Source organism: Lytechinus variegatus, chromosome 9 (assembly GCF_018143015.1).
Source record: "Lytechinus variegatus isolate NC3 chromosome 9, Lvar_3.0, whole genome shotgun sequence".
NCBI lineage: Eukaryota > Metazoa > Echinodermata > Echinoidea > Temnopleuroida > Toxopneustidae > Lytechinus > Lytechinus variegatus.
The window spans coordinates 20,216,860-20,236,030 of record NC_054748.1 but is presented as its reverse complement, the minus strand read 5'-3'; the positions used below and the strand labels follow the sequence as shown (position 1 = coordinate 20,236,030).

The window sequence follows — 19,171 nt, the reverse complement described above, 5'->3', positions numbered from 1 at the left end:
TGTATCTTTCGTTGGCAATGAAGGGCAGTCCATGGTAGCTGCCATAATGGTAAAGTTACCACAGTTGTATCTCTGTAAGAAATAGGCCAACAATTGCCCACAAAAGATACACGGTGTACCACAAAACCTACTACACTATTCTTCAGATGATCTTTGTAGATTTCACTTCAACCTGCTACTACTCAAACCATCGCTACTCAAGCCATATTCAGCTCATCTCATCTGGTTTACAGTCCTTTTCAGGTCTTCACTCACTTTCAAGAAAAGAATACTTCTAATTTCCTCTTTTCATCCTTTCTCGTCTTTCCATTCCAGTCTTTCTGCCTGTATTTCCTTTCCTTCTTCATATTACACATGGTGAACAGTAAACCTCCTCCACGTTACACTATTCTTCTTTGCCATGGAAACCTTCAAAATGTTCAATGACTACTTTGCTTGGAGTGAAACAGATGTAAGGAGTTCAGTAACCTTTAAAAAAAGGTCTGTTATCTTACAGACTATTTTATTTTTGAGCCAATCAGGAGCAAGAATTTCAATAGCTTATAACAAATAATTTTTTTTCACCAACTATTTTTCCTGAGCCAAACTGATGCAAGGATTTCAGTAGCTTATAACATATAGACAGTGTGTACTCACAGGTTGTTGGTAGTCAAGATAGTAGAGATGTGTTCTGTGCATGAGAAGTTGCTCTCTCCTAAACTCGTAACATTGATCGTCCTCATCTAAGCTGCTTAACTGTGAATTAAAATCAACATCAAATACATTCAAATTATTTGAATTAACACCAAAGAAAGCTGGAATCAAAATCAACAAAATAAATTCGATTAAAAAAATGAAAGTTAAAGCCCTTTCCATATCATTTTGCATTTTACAGCTGGATCTCCCACTGAGCTTTACTTCATATTCTCATCTACCTGTGGTTAATCATGAATTCCCAAATAACTTTTTGGTACAAATGTACCATCTATAATTACCAGTTCAATAATAGTTGCGCTAACAGTATTGAACATCACACACCTCCAAACTTATGTAAAGGAAAAATAGGGATGACTTCTGCCCCAAAATTTGAAAAAACAGTGTTTCCCCTTGGGTTGTATCTGAAGAGTTATCAAGAAAACTTGGAAAATATATATTGAAACCGAGCTCAGAATGGTCAATTCATATCCTTTCCTCAAAATTCAAAATGGTTAATGTCTGAATAACTTTTTTTGGAGATGAGGTTGTTCATTACCTTTTCATGAAGAGTATTATTAGCCTTGCCATCTGTGCATCCAAACAGCTCCCTGCGGAGGAGGTTGCCATCGTACTCGAGGAAGGTCAGGTAGAGGTTGCGGAAGAACTCAACATGTTTGTTCTTGACCCTCAGCTTTTTGGGTGAGTTCCAATGTATTGCCTTCAGGTCTGTGACCTCATTATAACACAACTGAGTAAAAACAAAGTGCAAAAGTCAAAGTTCAAAGTCAATGCATGTCAATAATGGGTGCATGATCTCAACAAATTTATTTTTTACCCTCAGATTTTTGGGTGAGTTCCAATTTATTGCCTTGAGGTCTGTGACCTCATTTTAACACAACTGAGAAAAAAAGAAAGGTCACAGTTGACAAGTCTTCTCATATCATTCATAATTAAAATTCTTAAATTTTATTGAATATACTGTAAAAGCTGTTATTTTCGCGTACAGAATTTTTCGCGAATCGCGGGGGTCCCGACATTTTCGCGGGTTGTTAAATTCGCGATCGGAAGATGTATGATACATTTCCACAGCATTTCAAAGAAGCAAAACTAGTGCAATTTATGTGCAAATCTACACTTCTCAAAGTCACCATGCTGATATGTCTTTTGTACATAAATATGTCCCTGTAAAAACAGTTACAAATTGTGGAAAAAGTGGCTTAAATTTCACTTTTTTTTAACCTTTAGATCTAAAAATTCATCATGCCACAGGATCTATAGGGTTAAGCAATCTTTGGAATTTGTGTATGATTCGATTCATTTTTTAAAAAGTTGGTAAAAAGTGCAAAATTGTGGAATTTTGTGAACAGAATGTTCACCTTCAAAATTCTGGTCATGTGACTTATGAATATTAATGAGTATGCAAATAGCTACCAATACGTGTGTATAGAGTCAATCAGATGACAATAAAATCAAATTGTTTCATGGAAAATACATTTTAATGTTACAAGGAGTGTATAAATATTGACAAATAATGTTAGAAAGTAGTTTAGGCCCTGATTTGTTTTAGAAATTAAAAAAAGTGAAATTCTAGCTAACTTTTTGAATCACTAACTGTACTTTCTAAGCCTATTTTTTGTACATATAGAGGTGCATATCTCCATTTTCTCAATATGCAGGATGTTTTCAATAGCAAAGCTTTGCTGTTGGGGGCATTGGCGCTGACTAAGAAATGTGTCAATATTTTCGCGTGTTGTTAAATTCGCGGCCGATCGGCAATTCGCGAAATCCGCGAAAATAAAACCCCCGCGAAAATAACAGCTCCTACAGTATGCAAATAAAACCTTCCCCCCTTCCATTGAAATGTTGTGGCTAAGAATATACATCACTAAACCCTGTAACAATGAGAACCACAGCAACATCAACATCCTCTGGCAAGGCATTACACCTCAACCACAAGTACCACTCTTGACTAGAATGAGTACCTTGTCAAATTCATTCCTCAAAGTGCAAGAACATTTATTCTTTGAAATGCCTGTAAGCCGAGATGACTTAAATCTAGTTCAAAGTGTTTCTTTTTATCTTAATGCCTGGCAGTCAATAGCACATTCTAATACCTGCAATTTTGACCAATCAGATACACTGAACCATTACTTGGGGTATATAATAATGCTTACCTCACTTCTTACATTACCACTGAGTTTAACACTCCAGGCAAAATGCAATAGTAAATTCTATTACCTGCAATTCTGACCAATCAGATAAGTTATATCAGATGCAATGTATCTTGAGTTGTGGTATATATATTAATGCTTACCTCACTTCTTGTATTATCACTAAGTTGAACATTCCAGGCACAAGGCAAGGTATACACCAGGAAGGGATGCTGTTTGATAACTGCATTGATAATGTCCTGATAGAAAGAGTGAAAGAAACACATGCACCTATAATCAAGACAAAGACACTCATACAATCACTTCCTTCTACAAATTTCAAGGCAAAATTCATGTATTGTTTAACTTTGTGAGCAGCCGATTTAAAAAATTCTCAAACCAAGATGAAACATGTGTACAAGTGCATGTATTAGATTTAATAAACCCTGAAAACAACCATTATTGAGAATAAAAAGCTAAAACTACAAGGCAAATCCCGATTTTGTAAATAGGTGTCTTATAGACGCCTAAATAGTACACAAAAGTGTATGGGATGAAATTAAGATGGTGTTTCCGGTCACTTTATATTTCAATTTTTGAAGCACTAAATAATTATTTTCGAACGCAATTTTTTCTGGGCTTCATTTTTGTAACATATCACAGACACAGGTGACCTTCTAGCTCAGATCTTTTAAAAGTCAAACCAATGTTAACCAATCACTTTAAAATCAACATATTCTGGGTCCTGTAAGACATAGGTTTGCACTACATCAGAGTGCTGATTTTAACACTTGATAACAATGATCAATAATGTTCCTTGCTCAATGTCCTTTGAAAAGAAAGAGCTCATACAGAATTTTAAAGGAAACTATGAATGTATGAATATTCATCATACCTGGAAAATATTTTGAATAAAAATTGATTTCATATGTTGACGTTGCTGGCTATCCATAGTCGTGGCTGATTGGATCACTCGCACGCGGATCACTCTTTGTAAGAGGGTCCTCAGAATACTAAGATTGAGCTGGGCAGCAAACTGAACCTTTACTTGTAAAGATTAGTATTACAATCGACTATCCATAGTTCAGACCGGAATGTGAATTAAATCCGTATTCAGAATAGGGGACCCATGTCTTTAACTGTCTGCTTTTTTATGTCTTGTATAATGTTCCATAATTCTATGTTTAAATCTTGTACATCCTGTGTAAATAGTGTGATTTTGGATGATTTCTTTCAATAAGAACTGAAATATATACATGTATATATAAAAAAAGACTTGTCCACATGCAATGAGAGTAGTCAACCCTCTTTTCTTACCTGGTCTGCGAGAGCTGTTGAGAATTGGCTCATTAACTCTTTCTCTGCCGTCAGAAGCCACATCTGCATCCATTTCAGATCTCGTAGCTTTTGAAGGTCCAGAAGGATGACCCCAGTATTGAACCCTCGACCCTGTAAAATACACAATGCATAATAATAAGTCAATATAAAATATTTTGTGAGTGAATATAAAGCTCAAGCAACGATTTTCACTCTTTTAATCCATTATAAATCCCGTAGCTTTTGAAGGTCAAGCAAGATGACCCCTGTATTGAACCCCAAACCTTGTAAGAAAAATTACATGAAGAAAATAGTTTCTTTCCTTTCATTTTCATCAGATCCTTAGAGGTCTTTATAAAACTTTTTGTGTGTGAATATTAACCTGTAGAAAAGATTTTTCACTCATTTTCTCCATTTCAAATCCTGTAGCTCCTAACAGTCAACCAAGCTGAACTCAGTATTGAACCCTTGCCCCTAAAAAGGACTAAGTGGATGAGAGGTCATTATATAACAGGTTTCCTTCATTTCATCATATTAATACGTCAATATGAAATATTTCGTGTGTGAATATTAACCTCTGGAAAAGATTTTTCTCTCATTTTCTCTATTTTGGATCCTGTAACTAATGAAGGTCAAGCAAGATGACCCCTATATTGAATCCTTGACCTTGTGTGTGTGAATATATTAATCTCTAAAAAAATTGAGGGATTATTTGTAAATACACAACAGCAAAATTCAAATTTTATGCATTAATTAGCATTCAGTGTATTTATACAAAAAAATAAAAACCTATAAATTTTAAAACAATCAAATAACAATTTTGTAGATTGAATCTAGGTTGATGTGCATGTGGGTTTAAATCATTATCATCTAATCAACAGCCGAGATCTTTGGGGGGCCTTAGCACCCCCCCCCCCCTTCAGTCTTTCCAGCCTCGAAAATACCCTATTTTTATTAGGGTTAAAGGACAAGTCAACCTTAACAAAAAGCAGATTTTAATAAAAAGAAAACAAGTGGAAAGCCTTTGGCAGACTCCCCTATCCCTGCATTTACATGATTCAATATAGCACCAGTGCTAGACACACACAAAGAAATATTTGATAATAAAATCTTAAGTTTGTTGACCTAAAATAAACTTTGACCTTGACTTGGAAACTTATTATTAATTTCAGTTTTCACATCAATTGTGATATTTGCATTTAATAACAATCTCATACAATTTCATTTGATTTCTACTAAACCATTAATGAAATAATGAAAGAATAGATTCTTATCCATGTCAATTGCTTTGAAATTGACCCATTAACTTGATATTATACTTGTCTTTGACATATTTCTATACGAATATATATATGTAAATATATATATATATATTGTAAAGAAATGGATGAAGAGAACAATGGTAGACGCAGCTTAAATCAAGGTTCCCCAGAGCTATCTACCCTTTGGAAAAATTGGTTATGCCGAAAAAATGTCTCTGCCGGGAATCGAACCCGGGCCCCCAGCTTTGAATGCCGGTGCCTTAACCACTAGACCACAGAGACGGGCTAGTGGCTAGGCCGACCGAGATCCGATTGACCGTCAGAAAGACAGATTTTCGACACTGTTACCAATTACCTTTGTCGGGTGTCGGGTGACAAGGCACCGGCGTTCAAAGCTGGGGGCCCGGGTTTGATTCCCGGCAGAGACATTTTTTCGGCATAACCAATTTTTCCAAAGAAAAGATAGCTCTGGGGAACCTTGATTTAAGCTACGTCTACCATATGTTCTCTTCATCCATTTCTTTACAATATTTAAATAAAAGAGTCGCCAAACCTGTTGTACATGTATAGCTTCACACATATATATATGTATATATATATTTTTTTTTTTTTATATATATATATGTATATATATATATATGTATATATATATATGTAACAAATGTTCACTTTGCCCCTATCCACTTCTTAGTCAGACAGTGCACTTCTTTGGCATGAGAGGAAGATGCATTGTGTATAATGTGTACGAGAATAGTCTGTGATATAGACATGAGACATGGATTTTGCGGAAGAGCAAGAGTGTGGAAAAGCACGAGTCTCATGCCTAAGAGACTTAAAAAGTGTGTTTACAACAAAATTGTGCAAAAAAAAAATAGTTACATGAGACAGCTGGGTATAACCATGGACCTACTACAATGATTGAATGCATGCATGTCTGTCTGTATCTTTAAAGGGTCTCCATATCAAGACTATGGTAGAGGTGGGGGAATCCCCATTATCCAAACAAGGCACATACTGTATATTCATGAGCATGTTATTAAGGTTGCATGTATTCTTCAATTCCAGCCTCTATTCGTGTCTACAGTATTATAATTAAGGTGTTTATTTTCAGATCATTATGAAACATGGCTTGAAATAGTGATTCTGATATTCAATCAAAGGATCTCAGATCCTGAATATACACTGTTTATATCTGAGTTTGTTGTAAAAACTATAGAATGAATTTATAGAGAAATAGCCTTTCATGTAGTCCCTATGCCAAGACTAAATGTACATGTTGATGCAGGGTGCAGCAGGCGCAAATGTATGTGACAGTGAAAGTGGCGGGCGGAGGCGGATGGACCATGGACGGGAATTCTCAGTGCTCGTATGTAGTCTCTAATTTCAAACAGTAATAGTAGTTTGCTCCATTACAAATTCTAATATTTAGTTACCAATCAGAAAATTTGAGTGATTGTAAAGAATTCAAATGTTCATCAAGGATCTATGTCCTAACAATATATATCAGGTTTTGTTGTACACAGTGAAAAGACAAATAAAACGAACAAAACTGCACGATAAGACCTCAAAGGGGTCTGAAAAACAAAACTATTATGAAGAGGATATAAAATGTTATACCGAGACAGCCATTTTAAGTGCATCGAAAGTGAAATACATGTAAACCATATTTACATGTAATGCCTAATGGTGTCAAGTATAGTGGGACAACCATATTTTGGTTAATCATTGACTGATCATCCTGGATTGCAAGTAAATGACCATATTTTGGTTAATCATTGACTGATCATCCTGGATTGCAAGTAAATGACCATATTTTGGTTAATCATTGACTGATCATCCTGGATTGCAAGTAAATGACCATATTTTGGTTAATCATTGACTGATCATCCTGGATTGCAAGTAAATGACCATATTTTGGTTAATCATTGACTGATCATCCTGGATTGCAAGTAAATGACCATATTTTGGTTAATCATTGACTGATCATCCTGGATTGCAAGTAAATGACCATATTTTGGTTAATCATTGACTGATCATCCTGGATTGCAAGTAAATGACCATATTTTGGTTAATCATTGACTGATCATCCTGGATTGCAAGTAAATGACCATATTTTGGTTAATCATTGACTGATCATCCTGGATTGCAAGTAAATGACCATATTTTGGTTAATCATTGACTGATCATCCTGGATTGCAAGTAAATGACCATATTTTGGTTAATCATTGACTGATCATCCTGGATTGCAAGTAAATGACCATATTTTGGTTAATCATTGACTGATCATCCTGGATTGCAAGTAAATGACCATATTTTGGTTAATCATTGACTGATCATCCTGGATTGCAAGTAAATGACCATATTTTGGTTAATCATTGACTGATCATCCTGGATTGCAAGTAAATGACCATATTTTGGTTAATCATTGACTGATCATCCTGGATTGCAAGTAAATGACCATATTTTGGTTAATCATTGACTGATCATCCTGGATTGCAAGTAAATGACCATATTTTGGTTAATCATTGACTGATCATCCTGGATTGCAAGTAAATAACCATATTTTGGTTAATCATTGACTGATCATCCTGGATTGCAAGTAAATTGAATAAAAAAAGGAAAAGTGAGATACTGACTAAAAGACAACTTCTGATGGTTACAAATCTTGTTCTACTCTGCATGATCATGATGAGCTGTTGTTTGAAGGTTTGCATGGTGGCATGTACAATTGCTGATGTGGTTTACGGTACACCATGTGGAGTGTTATAGAAACAGTGGATAGAAGAGAAGAAGTGGACAGGCAAGAAAGTGGAGATTTGAGAGAAGAGTATTCTTTCTTGAAAATAGTCCTGAAAAGGACTGTAAACCAGAAGGAATGTTGAGTGAGAACAGCTTGAGTAGTAGAGCTGATGAGGAGATGCTGGCTTGAGTCGGCGAGTAGACATGATGAGTAGTAGAGAGCTCTACTACTCATCATCTCTACTCGCCGACCCAAGCCAGCATCAGCTCTACTACTCAAGCTGTTCTCACTCAACATTCCTTCTGGTTTACAGTTCTTTTCAGAAATTGTTGGGGGTTTAGAGTTAAGTTGAGAGAGAAATTATTTTCCATTTCACCAACAAAAACTTGTCTTTTTTTCCATGCTTTCGGAAGTTTTTTGGCATTAATGAAGATGGGATTTAGATGCTATCATATTCAATGTGTGAGCGTAAGTCTTTGATGAGCCTTTGTTCATCCAGCTCTCAAAAACAATTCCTTTCAAACCATTGCTCTCCTAATCGTCACGATTGCATTCTCCTGTTATATTCTTTTGACATAAAGGATCTCTGAAGACTAAATTGAGGAATTCACTCATCTACAAGGTTTCCTTCAGCTGATAGGCATAGCAGAGGCAGGCATCCATACCAACTCTGTTGACATTGTTTTCACGTGTAGATGGGGAGATGCAACAGCAATTTGATGACATCATATGAAACCAGCCGAGTGACATCATAATCATCCATTCGTTCTACCCAATGCCAGATTGTTCAGATAAAAAAATTTAATGCAGAATTGAATGAAAAAGTCATATTCACCATAGTTTGAATCATAGTTTCTTTGATCTTTTATTTGTTCTTTGTACATGTTATTGTATCTACATTGATATGATTTGATATTATATTATATTCAATATGATGTGATCTGATTTGACTTGATATATTATTCGATTCGATATGATTTGATTTATTCATTTATTTGAACCAACAATATTCACATGTTTATAGGTTATGAAACAAATTACACATACAATGGTAAATGGGACCAGGAAATAGCACAAGTGCGAGTTAAGCCTGGCCCCATATATATAACAAATACATATTTAAGAAGAACAAAAACATGTAAAGCACTTTTATGCGAATTTCATGAAAAGTGTTGTATAACTATAAGACAAAGTTATTATTATTATTATTATCAAAGGCTCCCATATTGAACATCGAATTTTGAGAATAAGACTTTTTAATAGGGAAAATTGCAGCATGGCAAGAACCCCCATAATGATTGCTTGCATTTCAATCCTTTTCCAAGTATGTTTACATGTAGTTCAGGCAGTCAGCACTGTAGAAGGGGAGGGAGTAGACTTAACATTTCCTTACCCATGTAACAGTTCACAAGTCACTTTACAACAATCAACTAACTCCCCATTTTACAGATCTACTGATGGGTTATCACTGTCTCTGACACAAGATCAGGTCCAAAGATTCAATGTTCAGAACAAGATTGATACTGGAACCTGCTCTTTAGCACTGACAATAACTGATTTGAGAAGGGCTGATCAAGGGACCTATATCTTGTTTGTATATAAGGATGGTAACATACTCGGTGATGACATACAAAGAGTAAATCTTCAGGTAGATTACCCGGCTGGTAAGGCATCGTGTGTTGTGGGTGACAGTAAAGGTGGAGAATGGGTAGAGGTAGACTGTACTGCAAATGCTGGGACCATACCAGGGAAGATTGAATGCTATCAGAATGGTCTATGGATGCCTCCCCTCAGTGATCCTACAGTGGTAGACTCTTTGTTGAAACAGACTATCCTCATCCTAAAATCACAGCCAGCATTCTGCTGCACTTCCCCTTGGCAGGAGTACAGAGAAAGATGCGAATGCAACGATACTGCGCTGTTTTTAGATGGTACTACAAGTGAAAAACAATGTTCGACCATTGAAGTATCGACAACTACCCAGGAACTTACAAACAATGTTACGAGCGAACCTACATCAATAACAACAACATCCATGAAAGATACCAAAGGGCACTGCATATCAAAACATATGATAATCACAACTTTATTTCTTGCTATCTTTATAATAATAATAATAATAATAACATATATTGTAATACATTTGATATGTAGGCAGAGGCACTGTACTTACATGGATAAGAATACCATGAGAAGTAGTCGGCCTCCAATAAAAGATGATGACATAGATGTCAAAATACAAGAGATTGAATTTTCTGTTTAAGGTCAATAGGCACAATCAGGGTGTGCTTCTGTGTGACAAGGGAAATTTGAAAAAAAATCTGAAAATAACTTTTGGGGCATTAGATTTATCATCAAACAGAAAAAAAACTGTAAAATTCGGAAGGGCTTGTTTCATCGACTTACCTCTTTTCTGCATTGATTCGGGCCTTGTTTTTTTTAGGAAAAAATCTGAATGAGTGCGACTGATTCCCCATACTATCAGTTAGAATGACATGTAAGCTGCATCTTCGTAGCTTTTCTAATTTTGAAGAGAGCATAAATAAGATTTGTGGACCCAAATTTGAGATACTTTTCAATAAGCTACATGCAGATATTCAATCTGTCTAGATTATAAAAATGTCCAAAATATTGAAATTGATTAATATCCAACTGAAGGAAAGTGATTTTTGTGCACCATTGCTGAGCCTCAAACTGAACAAAATATTTGTGTTTGGGGCGAGCCTCTCATGTTTTGATGTTGACGAGTCGATTCGTGAACGGGGGAGATTTTATTCTTGAGGGGCATTTTGTGTGCTAGTCGACATTTTAAGACAGAAATTAATATTCATTGGTTCAAATCATATATGAACGAAAATTTTGAAATTTTGAGATTGTTTGTGAATAGAATTTGAATAGAAAATGAATGCTCATTTACGGAAAATGGACTTGTCTTGTAACTTGTACTTTTCGTGTTGATTTTATTTTTAAACTGCAATATTTACAGTTTCAATGTGAAAATCAGTCATTTTGAAACATAGTTTTCCTTTCTAAAAGAATTTCGTAGTGGCTTTGCAATTTGCATCATTCAATATATTTTTCAAACATATTACTCTTCGCACAAATGACTTTGAGAACTCCGCAGTTCTACCTAATTTGTAGTAACTGAGCAGTCAACATTATTTTTATGTCATTGCTAGATCCCAATTTTGGAACTCTCTGAAGGTCAGTACTTGGGGAGCTCCTGTATCAGTTATGCCCAAACTTCTTGATGTTGATATTTGGATTTCAGTAATCCACAGTAGCACTCATAATCATCACACAAAGCTGTACAATTATAAAACCAATTTATTATTTTGTCCCCCTAAGATTTGTATTCTCTTATCACTCATGTGATGGACCATACAAGGAGGAGAGCATCCCTGGTAGCTGTACATGCATGTTAGTGAGGGGATGACCGACTTGTGAGATACCGTTACAGTGTCCTGGCCTACCTTCTTGTGGTGGGGGATGTCAACTCATTGCATGCAATGAGAACAAACAGGCCAGGTTGGCTGGGTGAAAAAGTCTTATCACCTAGTTTATTGAGCAACTGACAACACATCCAGCTAGCACGTCAGTTTAATTTTTGTATATACCTCAAATGTGTATATGTATATACCTCAACTGACAAACCTTCATGACCATGGATAAAAGGAAAGGTAAAGGCCGTACAGCCCAAGGCCAGAATGGCGACATGATTTTATACATATGTGTGTATATATATATATATATATATATATATATATATATATATATATACATATATCATTTCATGCTAATGATTTGTATTACCATGTACACATTCTACATGTATAACTAAATGTTGTTTGGTTTTGGGGGTAAACAATATTTCAGATATATGCTATACGTACATGTAATTACAACTTCAGGGGGAGGGGCCTACATTATACAAGCTCTGCTTTTCCGTTGGCCCTCACTCCCTTTAAGTTTATATTTCACTTTGATAATTGTCTACTGTAATATAATGTTAATTTTTGTATATATTTCAAATGTGATTACATGTCACTATGTCAACTGTATATGATCATTGTAAATATGAAAAATTGAAAGTGGAATATAAAAACATTTGTATCAAATTAAATTGAAAAAATAAGTACAGCACAGATGGGAACGGAGAGGAAAATGCTGAACATCAAGGAACAAAATAAGAAAAATGGAACTTCATAGACAATCACAAACCAATCATATCATGGACAAGGTGAAAGAAACAAAATGGAGATCTTTGGAACTCTCTCCCTGCACACATTCAAGATGCATGCAACACTGACACTTTTATTTAAGAAGAGACTGACGACACACCTCTTCCATACACATCACAAATAAATATCTCTGTCTGTCATCATAACTATCTTGTTATCTTGTATATTATGTACATTTATGTATTATCTATTTTCAATGATTGTAAGTAATATAATAATAAACACAGTTTCTCAAATCTGTGAAGAAAAGGAGAGTTTCTTTCCCTGTGAAATATGATTTCCAAGACCAGTGGTCTAAGCAAACGTAAAAACTAAAAGGTTATTTTGACTAGTGGGGAAAAGTTTCTTTCCCGTCTGAAACAATTTGCGCAGCACATTGACTGCGCATGCACGCGTAGGCTCTTATGTAATAGCGATCAAGGAAATACAAAATAATTAATTATGTATCACTCAGAATTTCTTTATGTATAAAGAGCGCTTAAACTCTGATGTAAAAAGTGCTTATAAATTTTAATATTATTATTAGAATTATGATAGTGCCAGAATCAGGGGGGGTCAAGATTTCATGACTCAAGTTGAATTTTATAGTTAAACCACAGAAATATTCCGTAAATGTCTAAACAATGAAATTGATGTTACATGTATATTGCTGAACAACATAGAGAGGTGACAGTTATGCTGAATAAAATAAGAGAGCTCTCAGTTAAGGTGCATAAAATAAGAGAGCTATCAGATATGGTGCGTAACATAAGAGAGCTATCAATTACGGTGTATAAAATAAGAGAGCTATCAGATATGGTGCTTAAAACAAGAGAGCTGTCAGTTACAGTGCTTAAAACAAGAGAGCTGTCAGTTATAGTGTATATGAACTAAAAAAATGAATTAAATGACAAAGGTGAAATAACTCTTGACTTTTGAAGATTTTTTTTTTAGTTATTTCTCATAATACAATGCTTGTATTGTTGCATCTCTGGGAAGTTCTAATTTATAAAGTATGAAAATGTTATACTCCAAAAAGTATCAAGAACAGAGTTTGCTTTTTAATTAAAAGTTAATCAAAAAACTGTTACATATGGGACATGTTACGTATGGGACATTTACACACAATGTCATGGGGAGATTTGTGTACAAAGTGAATGGAGAAAAACAAATTTCAAGAGTGCTCTATTAGTTACCTTTTCTTTAGTTTATATAGACTGATTTGTTATGAATACCGATTAATAAAAACAAATTAAGCCAAAAATTTGTGAAAATGGAAAAATATGAAAAAATAGAAATATATAAGAATTACATTAAACCATGAAAAACAAGAAAAAAATGTTGAAATGGCTAATTTTCTTTTCAGTCATATCAAATATGTCTCAATAGAACATTTTAAAAGACAGAAACTCTTTTGTTATTTCCATATTTTAAATTATTTCAATTTTTTAAATTATGGGGAAAATTGTATACGTTCTCTATGGGGACAAAATGTCCCATACGTAACATGTCATTAATTTATTTAATTAGAGTCTGTAATTAGAGGGATTTGGCTTATGACATGAAACTTGCCTTAGATATACTAGAGTATTGTGATTTCTATCACAGTAAGTTACAAGTTGTCAAATGAAATACTTTCAGAGAATTTTCAACTTGAAAAAAAAAATGTCTTTGTTCTGCGTCCCATACGTAACGGCCCATCTTTTCTCCCTAAAAGGTCAAGGTCAGGGTCATACGTCACCATTTTTTGCATGATGATTCTTCTCCTAGATGTCTTCCATCATGAGGGTATTCAATCTAATCAAAGTCAATTAACACTATTTTTCAGGTCATTAAAGCCTATGTCTTATTTCAAAATTTCTTTTGATCAACTATTGTATGCGTATGTATCAATCGTTTTTATAAATTGTACGCAATTGAGCCGAAAGGCTGCTTAGTGCAATGTTTTTTATACCGAAATAAATATTAAACAAATTACTTTGCAATATCTAAATGTATCTTTGTTCCAAATCACCTTTTCCCGCTTCCAAAATGTCTAAATCTTGCCTGAATTATTTTATTTAGCAAATACAAGAACCAGTATCAGTTACTATGTGTGCAAATCCCAGTTTTTCATTAACTAAATATTTTTTCAAGGAACAATTTTTTTATTTAAATTTACCACATTCTTTTTAAAGATTCCGAGCCCACGTTATCATGAATTAGCTCTGAAGTTTATATTCTTAATTTGCTAGTATAACTTCACAATTTAGATGAACGTGTTTAATATTTGTTTTCATTTATGTTACCTGTTTTTAAATATTTATTATGCTTGTCTTAGATGTCGGGTCAACATCTTATAAGGCTATTCGCCCTTTTTTGTTGGCCCCTCATATTCATAAGCATATTGCTTTCTCTATGTTGTGATAATGTTTTACTTCTGTATCTTACGTACCCTTTTTCATGTTTTTTTATTGAGAAAGTAAATAAATTGGATTGAATTGAACTATGGATAGCCAATTGTGACTCAAATCTCTAACCATACAAGTTTGATTTATCTCCTCACTCTGATCATTCATGACTGTCTGTAAATGAATTAGATTTTGTCTCTATTGTAGCAAGATGACAGAGCACAGTAAGCATAAAAACCTACTATGTACATGATCACAATTTTGATCCTATCTTACTTACAGGTCTATAGCAATAAAAATGCATTTACACAAATATAAATAGTAATAATATGCCACGCATTGACTGATTTAAAAGAAAGTTATTTTTTAAGTATGTAAAAGAACTGCATATTGCTAAAAGGAAAGGAAAACTGTATATCCATCAACGAAAATGGCAATATGTTACGCCATTATTTACTCCTAATCACTGCTGAAAACGGTTGGGATTTCTTCTATCTTGTCACATACTCTCATTTTCTATCTGTTACAGAAAAGTAACGTAACCTGTAGTGATTGTGCTGTATACATTACTGTATAACTATGTAATATACAAGAGTGTTAATGAATCCCTTATATTGATATGTTCTCCTGAAGGAATCAATAAAAATATCATTTAAATATAATTGGAAAAAAAATATATTTCATGTATTTCATTATTTCTATTTCTATTTTAAATATTACGCATTTCTGTTTTTCAACTTTTAGTTGTTGATGGGGGGGAGGTTCGAAATTGTTCCATAACACTTTCCAATTATGAATTTAATAAGAAAATGAACTCACAAATTTTGGCCAAACAAAATTGCACTGGATTTGTACATGAAATAGGTGTTGATGGTGGTCTTGACAATGGTGTTGATGGTAGTCTTGACAATGGTGTTGATGGTGGTCTTGACAATGGTGTTGATGGTGGTCTTGTCAATGGTGTTAATGGCAGTCTTGACAATGGTGTCGATGGTGGTCTTGACAATGGTGTTGATGGTGGTCTTGACAATGGTGTTGATGGTGGTCTTGACAATGGTGTTGATGGTGGTCTTGACAATGGTGTTGATGGTGGTCTTGACAATGGTGTTGATGGTGGTCTTGACAATGGTGTTGATGGTGGTCTTGACAATGGTGTTGATGATGGTCTTGACAATGGTGTCGATGGTGGTCTTGACAATGGTGTTGATGGTAGTCTTGACAATGGTGCTGATGGTGGTCTTGACAATGGTGTTGATGGTGGTCTTGACAATGGTGTTGATGGTGGTCTTGACAATGGTGTTGATAGTGGTCTTGACAATGGTGTTGATGGTATTGATACCAACAACCATATGGGTACCGGCAGGAAGTAATTCCTCAAAAAGCTGTGTGCACCGAGAAGGTAGCCTAGCTTAGCCGGGTAATAATAGCAGGGCCCACTGGGAGAACAGTTTTCGGAACTGAAGTGGCTACCCTGGGTAAATATACCTTTATTATTATTATTATTATTATTATTATTGATAATGGTGTTAATAGTATTCATGGTAAGGTTGATGGAGTTCCTGGTGGTGTTAATGATGGTGTTGAGAGTGCTTCTCTATCCCCCCCCCCCTCTCTCTCTCTCTTCCATGCATTGTAAGATGGTTAGACATAGACTTCTTTGTTTATTGCTCTGAACTGGTCTGCAAATTCAGCCTCAAAACAATATTTCTCCAGCAACCATAAGGGTGGGTAGAGGAATTAATTGATTTAAGGCTTGGTCACACCGCCCAACGTTGTTTGAGCGGTCGTGGAGTGGTAGGGAGAGAGGGTCGAATTTCGTTCACAAAATTGGGGAAAAATCGAAAACAAAAAATAACAATCAAAATCGAAAATGGTGAACGGTAGCGAGTGGTGATGATTTTTTCTCTCTGCTCCACGACCGCTCCAACGCTCTGGCGGTGTGACCAGGCCTTTATGTAGAATTTTACAAACATGTACAAGTATTAAATATTTTTCCTTCAATTATTTACTCTGGTTCTCTACTAGAAGTTTGTACAAGGTATAAGACCATATGGCAGGTATCTATGATTCTAATACTAGGACTATGGCCTGTTGCTAGGACTAGGACCTGTCTCTGACATACCAATGAAGGCCAGGGCTTGTGTTTCTTCCAGAGAGACCCTAAGTACCAATCACTCTGGCTCTCCATCAGGGTTACAGACAAGGTACGAGACCCTAGACCATTCTACCGCAGGAATCTATCATCGTTCTAATGCCAGGACTAGGTCCTATGTGTGACTTCCAATGCAGATCAGGGCTTGTGTTTCTTCCAGAGAGTACCAAACACTCTGGTTCTCTATCAGCGCTGCAGACAAGGTCTAGGAGCCTTGACCCTTCCATCGCACGTATCTATGGTTCTAATGTTAAGGCTAAGACCTCTATCCAAAGAATGTATATGTGGTTCAAATGCTAGGACTAGGACCTAGTTCTGACTTATCAATGCCGGCAAGGGCTTGTGCTTCTTCCAGAGAGTTCCTAAGTACCAGTCAATCTGGTTCTCTACCAGCGACACAGACAAGGTATCAGACCCTAGACCCTTCCACAGCAGGTATTTATAGTTCTAATGCTACAACTAAAGACCTCTGTCCAAAGAATGTATATATGATTTTAATTCTAGGACTAAGAACTATGTCTGACTTACCAATGCGGGCCAGGGCTTGTGCTTCTTCCAGAGGGTCCCTAAGTACCAATCACTCTGGTTCTCTACCAAGGCCAGGGTTTGCTTACTTGTCATCCTCTGAAACAAACCCCAGAGCTCTGCGATGTCACTGGCGAAGGTGATGTCCGTATCAAGGACTATCGTCTAAGGAAAAAAAGCACGAAGATATGTAGAATACATATTATGAAAGCTCAATTGCCCGTATTCTGAACTCAGGTTTGAATTAAACCCTGGTTTAAAGTTGTGGATTAACTATGGATAGCCGATTGAGGCACAAATCCCAAACAGTACACTTCAATTTATTAACTCATTTGACACTCAAATTGTTCATAATTGTCTGGGAACGATTATCAGCAAAAGGAAATAAAATAGCAAAGTTTTTGGCTCCCCATAATTTTAGCATAGAGTTGGACAGTGGTCTAAGTTAAACCTGGCTTCAGAATTCGGGCTAATATGTACTACATCTAGGACTACATGGCAGATGTTCTCATTTTACCAAAATGTGAGTATGAACACTTGTGTATCATCATTTCCTGGGAGACAAGAAGCGTAATGGATCACTGTTACCTGCAGGTCTCTACTCCTGGGGAGCGTTTCATGAAAGGATTTTATCTGACAAGTCCTGTTTTATCCGACAGTTACCATAGTAACAGTGCCTCTCAGCCAATCAGAATCAAGGAAAGTTGTCAGATCTGACAACTCGTCATACAAACATGTTGATGAAACGCTCCCCTGATATACTTCTGGAGTGGACACATGGGTCATTACACAGGGTCCCCCCTCCTTTTATACTAATAAAGCAATTGTTTCTTTAACCCTAAATCTCCCGAGGTATTTTGTCATTCCGGGGGGGGGGGGGGGGGGGGGCATTATGGCCCCCTTTAAGATCTGAGCCACGGATTGCGCCATCACAACGAAAATTTGCATGATGGTAGAGAATGATGTAATCTACGCAGTTGCATTGGTAAATTTCATTGACTTCATATATTTTTATTTTATATGAATTAATTCTGCTAATTTATTCATGAAATCATACTTTTTGCTCTGATTATCTAAATGAAGCTCCTAGAATGCTATTTTTTGGTGAAAATTTTCTCTATAGCATTCCTAACAATTGTGAATGAAAAAAAATATAGTACCAAGACCGATTTCTTATGTATTTTACTTTTTTTTAATTTCTTATGTATTTCTTTCTTTTTTACTTTTTGTTTTTTACTGTTTTTTAAATGGAAATCAAAATTCAAATTCCAGACATAATTCTGATCATAATCAAGGCAAAATTAATTAAGTTTAATCAGTTAAATTAGAAATAATGATACATTTATGAATTTTGGCTAAATACACAATTTGCATTGGATTTGTACATGAAATCACGTTTACAAGCAATTTTGTGTCTGACATGCACTAACATTACATAATGTTGCGTAATGTCGTAACCGCGTACCCGGGCGTCACAAATTTGGTCTCAAAATTTGCGCGAGACTTAAAAGTAAAAGGTCAGTTAGCGGAGAGGTCAAAAAATTTTGCGCAGCAGATATATCGCAAAAAATCCCCCCCCCCCCCGGGAGAATTAGGGTTAACATGATGGTTATCAAAAGCTGAAATTGTCAGGGCAACAATGTGAGAGGAATTACCTGTTCTGGCTGAACTTTTATTTCTTCTTCATCACACAAATTATTTGACATGGAATCAACTGTCAGTTTCTTATATAAAAGCATA

General features: G+C 35.4%; 2 protein-coding genes across 7 annotated transcripts in view; one reads left to right on the top strand and one right to left on the bottom strand.

Annotated features, from left to right (window-relative positions):
- Positions 1-19,171, bottom strand: part of LOC121421297 (LARGE xylosyl- and glucuronyltransferase 1-like) — a 44,833-nt gene that overhangs the window by 9,400 nt on the left and 16,262 nt on the right. For all 6 annotated transcript variants that reach the window (XM_041615971.1, XM_041615968.1, XM_041615970.1 and 3 more), the window contains 5 exons: positions 17,435-17,596; positions 4,143-4,274; positions 2,990-3,085; positions 1,232-1,423; positions 637-735 (listed from right to left, as the gene is read on the bottom strand). In XM_041615971.1, the coding sequence (XP_041471905.1) occupies positions 637-735; positions 1,232-1,423; positions 2,990-3,085; positions 4,143-4,274; positions 17,435-17,596 (681 nt within the window). The remainder of the gene's footprint in view (positions 1-636; positions 736-1,231; positions 1,424-2,989; positions 3,086-4,142; positions 4,275-17,434; positions 17,597-19,171) is intronic.
- On the top strand, positions 8,650-12,466 carry LOC121421299. Its single transcript, XM_041615974.1, has one exon. It carries the CDS (start codon positions 9,421-9,423, stop codon positions 10,405-10,407), a length of 987 nt encoding a protein of 328 aa, XP_041471908.1. The 5' UTR covers positions 8,650-9,420; the 3' UTR covers positions 10,408-12,466.